Raw genomic sequence first — 13,393 nt, 5'->3', positions numbered from 1 at the left:
GGTTTATAGTGGGCAGCAAGCCAAGTGGTTGGGTGTGGCCGGTGATAGGTTTGGTTGTGGCCACCACCTTAGTATGTCTTCCCAGGATGCCTTGCTCTGTGTAGTAGGGCATTATGGGAATGCATTGGTAAGTAACTTGTTTGTAACCATGGTTAATATGCAAACCAAGTAAATATGCATAGTTGATTTTTGTGACAAGGTAATATCAATAATAAACACCATCTGATTCAATTTCGGAACAATTTATGACCCATAATCCTTTATTTGCGACCCTGTAATATGGGGTTGCGACAAGCTCAAACTTAGGGTCGCAAGACGACTCAAGATTGAGTACAGACATGTGACGAAAGTTTTGTCTGAATTTAATTAAATAGAGTCTCATTCCAATTTTCCAAAATAATTGAGACCCTGCTTGGTGTTGGATGATACATCACCAAAAAATACGAATTAGGCTTATAGCACACAGGAAAACTGCGGGTTTATAATTTATTTCTGATGCAAATTATACTAAATAAAGGATTGTGAATTGCATAATTATGTTCAGAGAAAGCAATTGCATCAATTGCCCGCTAGAGTGCATCCATCCAAAAGCAAGTAGTGAGACCCCAATAGCTATGTAGTACCCAGTGCTGACACCCAAGTAGTATAGACATTGGCTGTTCTGTATGTCATAGAACTGGTTTTTATTTTATTCAATTGAGAGCCATAAAATATTAGTCTTATATTATCAATATTGAACACAGATAATTCATTTGTAGACTAATAAAAATGGTCAAAATGCATGTAAATTGCCATTGTCTAAAAAATTCATGGTATGTAAAAAAAATAAACTTATAAGAGTTGGAAATACACATTCATGTACTTAGCAATATGACACACGATGGGAGTTATTATTGGAAATGATTACATTATATTTATAATCCAAATAATATCCTTTTGTGGACAATAATTAGCAAGGCAACCCTGGTACTATAAGTTACATATTGAAATTTATTGATTGTTCCTTTTAGCTTTTAGGAATAATTCTGTCTTGCTAGTTAATGTTTTTCTAAGCACTTCAATTGATGAATGACTCACAGCCATGTAAAAAGACAAATTTAATAAGATGAACAAAACCATATATGAACGACAGATTATATTAGGATATTAAATATTTGTAAGGAATAAATTTTGGAAGAACAGCCTTAATAATTGTTGCACTTAAAAAAAGAATGAATTAACAAAGAGAGTAAATTTATAAACAAGCAAATAAATAAATACAGAATAAACAAATACACAGAGATATATGGTGATTTCTCATGATATTTCCAAGTTTTTGATTTTTAAGTGATAATCAAATGCCTTTGAAATATGTTTTGCCAAGATTACAAAATGATTGAGAACTTAATTTCTTCATTATAGTGGCTTTGTAGTTTGTGCGCTTTATTAATTTTTTGTTTTTGTGATAGGGTAGACATTGCATGCCTAGATGTGTGTAAAAGAAGCAAACTGAAGTTTACATACATTGTGAATTGCCCATGGTTCAAAACTAACCATGATTTGGAGTATATCATATTTTGTACAGATCATAAGAAGGAAATTTGCCACAATTACTGGGATACATTGTAATTTGCAAGCCCTTTCAATCAAAGATAAAGAAATTGCTGAATCCCATAATTTTAATGAATAAAGTGCACCAAGATTATACATACATGTCATGTATGTAGTATTACCAACATGCTGTAAAGATTTGACTAATTGCACATACATGTATGGCTCCCTTGACATACAAAGAATTTTAGGCACAAACTAAAAGTGTCCCACCTTGTAAAAATCCCACCAGCAAATATGGGCACGGATCCTTAATTCTTGTTGGGATTTTCAGAGGAGTAAGCTCTCAATTTGTATTAGAAATTAACCCCAGGGCAAAGGAGCCCACGTGCACGATTAGGCAAATCTTTATACGGCTGTAAAATTAGCCCCATATGGAGGGAAAAGGGTTCAACACCTGAATACTGAAGAGATTTTAAAGTTTTAGCTTCTGTCACTTAATGTACCAATTATAAGGATGAGAAGCTTCTCCTGTGTACAGGAATTCCTATATTTCAAATGTTTTTCCCAGGTACAAAAATTAAAAGCAATAACCCCTTTATGTGTTTTATTTTTCTCTTTATTGATCTGTCTCATGCCTGTGTTAACAAGGCCAGAGTCAAAATTAAATTGTACCGAAACTTAGGACATTTCAATACAGTTGAAGAAATTACCCTTAGAAAATTGTTTCTGGTAACATTTGAAAGATTTTGACCATAGATGAACTGTTGATGCAAATTAAATGTGTACCACATGTTTCATCTTCTTCGAGGTATAGGACATAATTCTAGATGCTCATCTGCATACTTTGAATATTTAAGTAGAAGGGTTCTAATTAAAAAGAAAAGAATAAAAATGGAGGTTATGGTGCCCTCAACAGGTGCACTCCAAGTCTCCATAGAATTCCATGTACACATCAGTTATAGAAAAACGGCCCTAAAAAGAATGCCCACCTTCTTTCCTTTGACAAAATTTTCCTCATGATGTACATTCAACATTTGGAATGTAATGCAAGTGATGTCTTCACTGCTCTTCTAAATTCATTTATAAATCCCCCCGACTAAGGTGGTACTTAATTGCAAGGCTGTAGCCTTCTCCAGCCTGGCTGTGGAATCCCTCCTTCAATAGGGGGATTGAGAACATAGGCTGCAGCTGTCTGCAGTTTCTCTCAGCCTGGATGGGGAATGCTTCACTACTGTAAATCCATGTAGGTATGGCCCTAAATAGGAAAGCAATTTCTTCAGCTGTAAATGCTATAGCACTATGCCACTGCCACCACTTTCTATGCATATACCTATAGCTAGAATCTGATATGTTCCAAACATATCCCTGCCCCCTCACTACATGTAAGCCTATATTAATTACAGACACAGTTTTGTTTTATGTGTGAGAGAGAGGTGGGTGTGTGGGTGTGTACCATATTTCTGATGCATGTAGATTGCTGTGTATAAATTCATATTTTCAACATTGTAGAGATCAGTTGTGTGATACATATATGGGTTTCCCTCTTTTGTACAGGTCACGCTCTCGCTCACGATCTCGTTCTCGCTCTCCTCCTCGTCGCCACTCTAGGAGCAGTCGTAGTCAGAGTCGCAGCAGAGACCGAAGGTATGTGCACTTTGGTGTGCAATTTGATACGCATGTAGATCTATGTATGTGCGCCCATAATGATATGGAAATTCGTTTCAAAAATGTATTAAACACAGTTCAACTCGGCAAATTTCTATGTTGAATATAATTAAAGACCGAAATAAAAAGAATTTATCGCGTCTGATGTCGCTGTCAATTACGATCCCTGATTGGTTCACACTGGTTAATAGCGCGTAAAAGGAAGACCGATCTATCTGGTGCTGATCGGAGAAAAGGAACAGCAGCAAATGGCGAAAAATTACGTACTTTTACAAGGCAAAAAGCAGCTTTTCTAGGCATTGTTGACATGGTGCCTTCGCCAAAGAAAGTTTCCTACTATAAAGACCTAACTTTCGAGATGGTTTGCATGTTTCAAAGTGCAATATAACAATATGGCGACCGGTTATACCGCCGGGTTCAGCAAGTCTTCATCACGCCATTTGTAAACAAACCGTGCTCGAGTTTGATTGACAGATGACGTCACACGCGATAAATTCTTTTTATCTCTGTCTTTAATTATAGTTGACTGTCTATGAATGTGATGCAGGGGTTGAATTTTGAAAAAAGTTTATAGTGGGCAGCAAGCCAAGTGGTTGGGTGTGGCCGGTGATAGGTTTGGTTGTGGCCACCACCTTAGTATGTCTTCCCAGGATGCCTTGCTCTGTGTAGTAGGGCATTATGGGAATGCATTGGTAAGTAACTTGTTTGTAACCATGGTTAATATGCAAACCAAGTAAATATGCATAGTTGATTTTTGTGACAAGGTAATATCAATAATAAACACCATCTGATTCAATTTCGGAACAATTTATGACCCATAATCCTTTATTTGCGACCCTGTAATATGGGGTTGCGACGAGCGCAAACTTAGGGTCGCAAGACGACTCAAGATTGAGTACAGACATGTGACGAAAGTTTTGTCTGAATTTAATTAAATAGAGTCTCATTCCAATTTTCCAAAATAATTGAATTTGAAAAAAATGAATGTGATGCAGGGGTTGAATTTTGAAAAAACAGGAATGCTTCTAATCTCGCTTCTGGAAATGTTAAGGTGTCCTGTCAGGTGCTATTAAATTGCACTTGGTAAGATGTTTAGGAATTGAGGTGTGCTATTAATCGCACTCGAACAAGCGATTTAAGGTGTGCTTTTGTTTAACTTTGGCGGTGACAATAGTTTCTGTCAAACTTTAATGTTTTCGCTGCATAATTGTAACCTCTTGAAATTTCCTGATTTCAGGAAATTTTACTTGGATGATCCTGTACAAATGTATGAACAAAGTACATTTTTTAGGAAATTTTTTGCCATTTCAGGATTTTTTGACAACACTGACTGGCATCTCTGTTTGATTGGTTTTTTTTTTTTAGGAGGCGTGATCGTTCACGGTCCCATGATAAGTCCAGAGACAAGTCAATGGATAGATCTCGCGATAGATCGGGATCTCGTAACAAGTCACAGTCCCCTGCAAAGGCTCGCCGTCGCTCCAAGAGCAGAAGCGTAAGTCCTGCTGCCAAGAAAAGGTAAGTTTAATCCCAGAGCTCAAAGTTATACTGAAACATGTCACATGGAGGCAAGTGTTGTGTATTTATTGCAACTGAAAGGCAATAAAGCACATCACATTCTACTCGGGAGCATTTTACGTTATGTGATAAGCAGCGACACTTGAATCTTTATGCTGTGGATATGTATACGTGCTCTACCTTGGATGTAAACTTAAAACTTTATTTTCCTACTTTGTCTGGGTTTTCGTGGGTACAGTTCACATTCGTTCACATCCTACCATATTTCCTCAAATAGTCACCTTTCTTCAATTAAATGCCCCCTCAATTAACACCCCCACCCTACCACTTTTTTCAACCAAGATGTTTCAAAAATCCTGATATTTCCATGCTATCTTGTGTAGTAAGCTTACCAAGGTGCACACATGGCATCGGTAATTGGTGAAAATCTGGTGGTAAACCTGGAAGTGAACCGGAAGTCATCTTTCCTAAGTTCATAGTTTGTCCTTTCAGCGTGAGTTTTAAGCTTAGCTAATGATTTTAACGGGAATTATACATGTAGTAGATACCTAGTGCATACACACAACTGATTAGAACACATTCTGTTTGAGAAAAAAATTCTTTTTGCATGAGGCAAGTTACCAATTTCCTCGAACAGTGTCATACTCAAAAAGTAGACAACATTTGACAGCTTTTCTAAGGTGAGGTCAAAATCCTTGAATGTTGTTTTTGTTACCACAAAAAAAAAAAAAAAAAAAAAAACCAGCAAGGCTTCGAAGTGTAAAACCACGAAAGAGGAAAAATGCAAATAGGTGTAATGCGAGTGTGAGATACCGTGGTATTGCCAAAAATTATTTTATAAATATTGACAAGTTGGGCTACTCCAGTTTGCACATAGTTTCATGTGGCCCACAAGCATAGGTGTCACTTAGTTTTATTTTTGTGAATACAACGGATGTGTGCTATGACTGACGACTTCTCCTCTTTTTTATTTTAGCTCCCGTGACAGATCTCGCAACAAGTCTGGGTCACCCTTTAAGCGCCGTGATCATTCCAGAAGCACAAGTCCAGTTAGACAAAGGTAGGTAAAGAGGATGATTTCTAGGGCTCAACCGATTATCTGATCGGATATCGCACAGTGTCATATCCATATATCTTCGTGTCAGAAATTGCCATGATTAGTAGGGCGGATTGGCATGACGAGTTTGTTCCGCTGTGATTTAATAGTTTCGAGATAATTCCGAGCACTCCAGGTAAAGTATAACACACCACCTGTACCTGTACGAACACCACCTGTATGATAGAAACATAATAATATCAGATCGGATATCGGTCGATATGACAACATTGATATCGGATATGCCATATCGGTTGAGCCCCGATGATTTCACACTACAAATTGAGTCCCATAGAATTGTGCACAAAATTGGAGTTAACAAAATCAGTCTTTCTGAGCTACTCGCTCAGCTCTCAGCTATGATGATAAATTAGCCCTCGCTTGATCCATATGACTGAAAACAATAAAATCAGCGCCATTATTTTTCACGGCTTGACCTCAGAGTGTACACTGGTTTTGACTCGCATATAAACACCTTTGAACACCTGGAATTCTGACCAAAGATTCCACAGCAGATAGAAGAAAAGTAGTGTTTAAAATCATCAAAAATCACCCAATATCGCTCATCTGTATTAGACTTGTCGGATGAGCACCAGTAATCATTACTGATCTAAATTTTAGCTAAAGTCATGCCAATTTCTGCTCATTTTAACTTGGCTCTCATTAATATACGAGGGCACTTCAGATGATTGTTTTTGGTGTGGGGTTCGATGTGCATCTATTTCAGTGGCAGTGGGGGAGGCATGGGGACAGAACAGTTGCCTCCAGTAAAAAAACCAAAATTACAAAAATTTACACTTTTTGTGTCAATTTTGTGCCAATTTTTTTGATTCCCCCCCCCCCAAATTAATTTAAGCAACTATTATTGCACACACCACATTTAATTTTATATACAAAGTGATGTAATTTGGTATCAGCCAATATATTAAGACCTAGCCTGAGGTATTTATTTTGTTTTAAAGACTTTGTAGATTACAAATTACAGTAAATATATTGGGCTATTGAAACAAGTAAGTTATCAAAATATGCAGGATATAATTGTATTATTTGCGCAATTAAATGAAATGCGCAGGGACCAAGCCTTCGAAAACAGGCATGAAAATTTTCAGGTTAAAACCTGAATTCAGGTTTCAGGTTTTTTGTTGCCCAAATTTATGCAATTTTATTTATTTTCAGTCCATTTTTCAGTCCTTTGGGCCATTTTCACGCTACTTTTCAGGTTTTTTACAATGATCAGTTGTATAGTTCTTTTTCATGCCTGAAAAAAGAGGGCAGTTCGTTTTGGGGATATGTAAAATAGACAAACATACCCTGTTTGAATTATGGGATAGGCTTTTATGACAGTTCATAACAATTGGCAAGTTTTTAATGGGTTCGATATCAGACAAGTTTAGAACTGTCAAGCTTTCGTCAGGAGTAGTTCTTGACTTCTTCTGGTGGCTCTGAAAAGAGCTGTTCACTGAAGACTGCCCCTTGTCAACAGAGAATAAGCAGAGCCACCAAACCTTTTACATTAGCAGATAGGCAAGGTCTGCTTGTTCTCTGTTGACAAGGGAAAGTCTTCAGTGAATGGCTCTTTTCAGAGCCACCAGTAGGCAAGGGGCCACCTACATGTCTCATTCTTAGGTACTTTGTTCTGAGCTACTCCTGACGAAAGCTTGACAGAACTTTTTAAACTTGTCCGATGGCAAACCCGCTAAAAACTTGCCAATTGATACCCTGTTTGGTTATGTCATTTAGAGCATGGTGGCCTAGCAGGGGTAGCATTAAGGCCCGAAAGTTGGGGGTTATTTTCCCGTGTTTTTCACTCCCGAGCTTGCAGAAAATCCAAATACATGGGGTGAAAAATAAATCTCGGGGGTGAAAAATATTTTGCAGTGTAGTCAGGGGTAGGAGTAAGGTCCAAAAGTAGAGGGTCAGAGTTCACCCCAGAGCTTGCACATTCCCAATATATGGAGGGTGAAAAATTAATATCTTTTTAATTTAGGGGGTCATTCACCCCCGATCGAGGGTTAACGCTACCCCTGGGCCTAATGGTTGGGATGTTCGACTCTTTGAGGTTGTGTGTTCAAACCTTGTTATGGCTAACATGTATCCTAGGGCAAAACAAATTGTATCTTGCATTGTTCCTCTCCACCCAGGTGTAAATGGGGAGCTGATAGGGGTAGTCATATACTATGTGCTTTTCCTTGGCAGCAAAATAAATATGAGGTGCTCTGGGGGAGACAATTTCTGTTTTAAAGAGGCTAGGCATATTAAATGCCTACATTTATTTTTATTTACTTAGTTTTTAAAGCAAATAATTATTTAAACTCAAGGCCTCCTTGTTTTTACATTAAAAGAGTTAAACATCCATATACACCCGCTATGGAAAACATAATCTTACTCCCACACAAGGGGTGTAAACTTCAAATGGAGTCACCCATTCAGGTAACAGCATTTGAAATTCACTCCCTGTGCGGAAGATTAAGGTCATGTTTTCCATAGGGGTGTATGAATTTCAACTGGAACAGCCCAGTAGAGTCTTAGCTTGAAAGCAAATAAATAAAGTGAAGATTGATGGGATCAATTAGTACTTCTATACAGAACCAATTATCTGACCACAACTATTTCATTTGCCATAGATCACAATTTAACCTAATGAACCAAATTGACCTCAAGTCTCCTAGGTTTGTTTTGTTGATGTTACAAATTACGGATTTGATTAATATGGTGCATTTATAGTTATATAGCATCTGCATTGACCTTGAAACCCTGTGATAGTATAATGACTTGCATTATGAGTGTCCTTGAAAGGCCTTTTTAAAAAAAATTTCATCATCTTTATTTTATTTTATACTTACAAGACATCCTTCAAATAAATCAATAAATGTCGGTATTGACACAGCGCCTTTCACATGTGTACATGGAATACATTTATTCCGCCGTTAGAATATGTCAGCTGCCATACAATGCCCAAGGCATGCTCACACCTTTGGGCAGCGCTTAATGGACAATATTCATAACAGCTCCCCATTTCACCCCTGGGTAGAGAGAGGCAAGTAAAGTAAAGCTCCCTGCCCAAGAGGACCACACGATGGCACCACTGGGGCTCGAATTCGCAATCCACTGATTACAAGGCAGAGCCCGTACCACTGCACTAACTTCACACATTAGTAAGCAAACATAACGACTGCTCAGTGCCAGAAGTTGATACTTTATACAAAAATTGTGATTTTTCTTGATGTTATGGTTTTGCCATTTCTGTAGCACCTTCTCAGTGCTCTTAAAATTGGGCTATGCCATTTAAAATCCACACTACCCCTGTGCAAGATTTTGGAAATATCTTCCACAGGGGGAGTATGTTTTTCAAATGCAATTGGTCAGGGTTAATAATTTTGAAACCCATACATGTACTCCTCCTGTATTGTGGCTTTTCCTATATTTTCCACAACTGGAGTGAGTATTTCAAATGGAAGTTATACAGGTCTATTCTATTCAAAACTCATACTCCATCTGTGGAAGACTTTAGCTAAATCTTCCACAGGGGGTGGTGGATTTTAAATGGAATATCCCATTGCTGACACAGAGCAGTGGCTGACAGAACACTCAACAGAAGTACATTCAGGAATCCCCCACCTACTGTAAAAGTGGTAATTTTTGTGTGTGTAATTTTACGCACTTTGCCGATTTTCAGCTACTTTGCTTTTTTTTTTTTTTTTTAATTCATGATTTTCGCTGTAGCTGAGCGTCAAAGTGCAAAAAGTGTACTTTGTTTTGACTTATAAAAATCTAGCATAGGTGATGTGCCCAACTTTGTGGATGCCATTACAATATAAAGACTGTATCAATCCACAATGTTATGAATCTCTGCCATTTATAAGTTGAACAAAGCAAACCATGCACCTGATGAAAGCATGTGGTATGGGCCATACCCCAGTTGCAATCCATACACCCCCTATGGAAGACATGACCTTCATCTCCCACATAGGGAGTGTGAATTTCATATGAGGTTACCTGAATTGTTGACTCCATTTGAAATCTACACCCCCTATGTGGAAGATTAAGGTCATGTCTTCCATAGGAGGATTCTGGATTTTAAATGGATTAGTCCAATTCTTGCACCTGTCTAGATTTGTAAACAATGGGTCACAACTACGTCTTTGAAAATAATTGACAACCTAATGTGTTGGTATTTCTGACATGTTCCTGTGTATTGGCATTTCAATAATAGCATTCCATATCAATCCCAAACGCTGCCAAACAAATTCCAAAAAAATATTGATTTCTACTGTTTTTTACCATTAGCCTTCTGCTAGGTGAAATATGTGAATAATAAAAACTCGCAACATTTTCTGGCTATACAGAAGCATTATATTTGTTATCATTTTTTATTGATGATTATATATGTTCAGTGGACAGGTAATAGGTTACACCCAGTGAATTAAACCGGAATATGTTTCTTGTTTTGTTGACTTTACAAATCCAGGATTTGATCAATGTGATCCATCATCATTTTGTTTAAAAGGATTGCCCTTGAAGATATTATGTATGATCATGATGACTTAACATTAACTATGCTTGTCCTTGGAAAAACCTGTCAAGTCAATCAAAGTTGATAGTACTGTTTTGTGCGATATTTTCTTGATGTTATGTTTTGCCATTTCTGTGGTTCTTGATATTAATATTTTATTTTATGGTTCATTCAAATCCAAATTGGGCCACAAATATGGTTGCTGGGTTTTTTTTTCATTGGTGGAAAATGTGAGAGTAAAACCACTCAATATGTTTCCAGCAGCTTTATCGGTGGTTCTCAATAGGCGGCCCACAGAGTAGATTCAACCTGCGGACCACATGGCTATTGCACAAACCTTGCATATTTCACCCGCACTTATTAACTCTTTAAAAATGTATTATAAATTTAATGTAAGATTGCTACGAATGTGAAAATCTTCTGCATAAACCATTGTAATGGCCCTGCTTTCTGAGGAGGTAATTATCATTTTCATTTTTTCACTTTGCTTTTTGACGATAAGAAATGCTGGATTGCCATGTTATAACATAATTGTATAAAGTTATACGGAGTCTACCTTCTTTTGGAATTCTTAGGGAAAAATGGTTGTAATGAAGTCCAAATTTTTATCTCTTTCCTCCCTATTTTATTACTTTCTTTGCCATTAGGGAAAAGTCTAGATCAACCTCAAAATCACCAAGAAGACAGAGTAGGTCAAAAAGCCCACAAAAAAGGTATGTATACATGTATGATATATATAATGAAGTTTTTCTGCAGTGAAAAACATGATTGTATTTTGCAGTATCAGGCCAGAGTTCTTCGGGTTATGTTAAAAGTAATCAAGTGTCATCAGTGTCAAAGAAATAAATTATATAATAGAATACAAATTATCCAAATGCGTCAACCACCTTCAGACATTAGCTGTGACATCAGCTATTTACAGTAGATAGTAGATGACATTAATTAGCTATCTTCAGTAGGTAGCATCAGCTATCTACAGTAGATAGGTAGATGGCATCAGCTATCTACTGTAGATAGCAGGCAGGTGACATCTATCAAGAGTATGGCAGGTAGATTACATCGGTTAGCTACTATAGAGAGCAGGCACCAGAGGCTGAAAAAATGTTGTTTTTTTCATGCAAGCAATCCAGAACTTCCTCCTGTTTGACCAAATTTCCTCCAGTATGACATATTTCCCTTATGTACCGGTATTTCTTTATTTTTTTGGTATAAAACCAAACTTTTCCTGGCAATGAGCTTCCAGTATTGCCCACTTTTTCCTGCCATGGCAGGCACAAAACATCAGCTATCTGCCGTAGATGGAACATGATTGTAGACAGCTGACTAACTTCAGTAGATATCAGGTAGCCATCAGCTATCTTCAGTAGCTATATGGGAGTGAAATTGGGCCGATCCTCCATGTAATTATTTTGTGTAAGCTAATCCTAACCTTAATTCTAACCCTAATTCTAACCATACACTAACCCTAACCCTAATGTCATGAAGGAATTGGCATACAATATATTACATAATTACATGAAGGAATTACAGTAAATTGGCATAAGTGGTTAATTTCCAGTAATTGGGGTTGGTTTTATACCCTTTTTCATCACAAAAACCTACTATAATTTATATTATTTATTAAAATATACACATTTTTATCCTTTTCTCTTGACCTTACATTTTTAAACTAAAATAATGGCTGCCAATTTGATTCAACTAACCACTCCCACATATAATCTATGTATGCCCCTATAATCAAATTGATGTCCTTGTCATGTCCAATTATGTCAGTCACTCTACCAACTTTTGTTAACTCAAGTCAACTAATTGGATTACTAGTTGCGGTGCCATCAAAACAAATCGAGTCAGATTTTGATCATATACATCTTTGACTTTATTTACAATTCTTAAATTGCACGTAGCAAACTCGTTATTCTGCTGCCACTATCGTAAAAATTGAAATTATTTTGTACCGACGAGATGGGAGAATTTAAACTCGGAATCAGTTTGTTGTTTTGGTGACAGGCTTCCTTGTTGAAAAAAATGAGAAATTAGACCATATAAAGTAGGACTATATACATTTGATTTGGTAATACTGTGTTATGGTTTTGAGAGCTAGATTTGTTTTAAAATGAACAAAAACCTCTCTATAAATATTGTAACAATTTTAAACACAACATCACAAGAGGTGAATGTACATTATAACATATTCTATTACTCTTACGACCCATTATTCAAAATTGTGCACTGTGATTTGTTAAAACATGTCACGTGAGAGCCCATTATTCTGCAATAATGGGTCAAGTGCCGTAAAACATTCTACGCACAGCATTATGTGCTGTCACTTACGCGTACGTGCTCCCCCTTGAAGTAAACAACTTAAAATATTTGTTACAAAAAATGATATTTTCTCTTTCTGGTAATAGAATAGAAATAAAGGGTGCAGCATCATCCTTTACACGCAAATAATGTGTCCTGCGCCTCGCCCATTATTTACGTTTTGTGGCACACACATAATATGTTGATCGATAGACCCTGGTATGAATCCCAGCACAGTTACAACACGGCGCATGGCTGGCCTAGAACAATGCGAAAGGAGTCAACACGTTTGACCGTAATGAAAGACTCTATAAATGCCAGCATAAATCATCAAAGAACATTATTTTATGAATTTTTTCAGAAATCAGTTAGAACAGAAAACGAATGGTGTGCACATTCCAGGAAAATTATAATTTTTTCTAGCATTCTATATTTCCGCAAAATGATCAAATTTTATCTCCAAAATCCTATCCAAAATGATCCTCAAGGTTACACAGAAATTATGTTCGAAAAATCATAGAAATTGTACACAATTTGACATAACTTCAGACAATATTGGATTATTTTGATCATTTTTTTTTTCAGTATTTTTGGGCAACATAAGTAAATAATAAGAAATCCCATATTGTGCCCTTGATGTAACTCGCATGTTATTGAATGTCGTTAAAGATAATCCGATTACAATAAAGATAATTCAATAACAATAGCCATCAATAATTTGTTTCTAGTCCTTTTATACACAGTCTTTGACATAACAACACAACATA

At 36.8% G+C, this 13,393-nt stretch overlaps 1 protein-coding gene across 1 annotated transcript in view; it reads left to right on the top strand.

The window, feature by feature from the left end:
- Positions 1–13,393, top strand: part of LOC140168331 (uncharacterized) — a 58,718-nt gene that overhangs the window by 16,171 nt on the left and 29,154 nt on the right. Inside the window, exons 4-7 of the mRNA XM_072191698.1 lie at positions 3,088–3,177; positions 4,564–4,716; positions 5,693–5,776; positions 10,973–11,038. Of these exons, the coding sequence (XP_072047799.1) occupies positions 3,088–3,177; positions 4,564–4,716; positions 5,693–5,776; positions 10,973–11,038 (393 nt within the window). The remainder of the gene's footprint in view (positions 1–3,087; positions 3,178–4,563; positions 4,717–5,692; positions 5,777–10,972; positions 11,039–13,393) is intronic.

This window comes from Amphiura filiformis, chromosome 13 (assembly GCF_039555335.1).
Source record: "Amphiura filiformis chromosome 13, Afil_fr2py, whole genome shotgun sequence".
Lineage (NCBI taxonomy): Eukaryota > Metazoa > Echinodermata > Ophiuroidea > Amphilepidida > Amphiuridae > Amphiura > Amphiura filiformis.
This window is presented reverse-complemented; position numbering and strand designations above follow the sequence as displayed.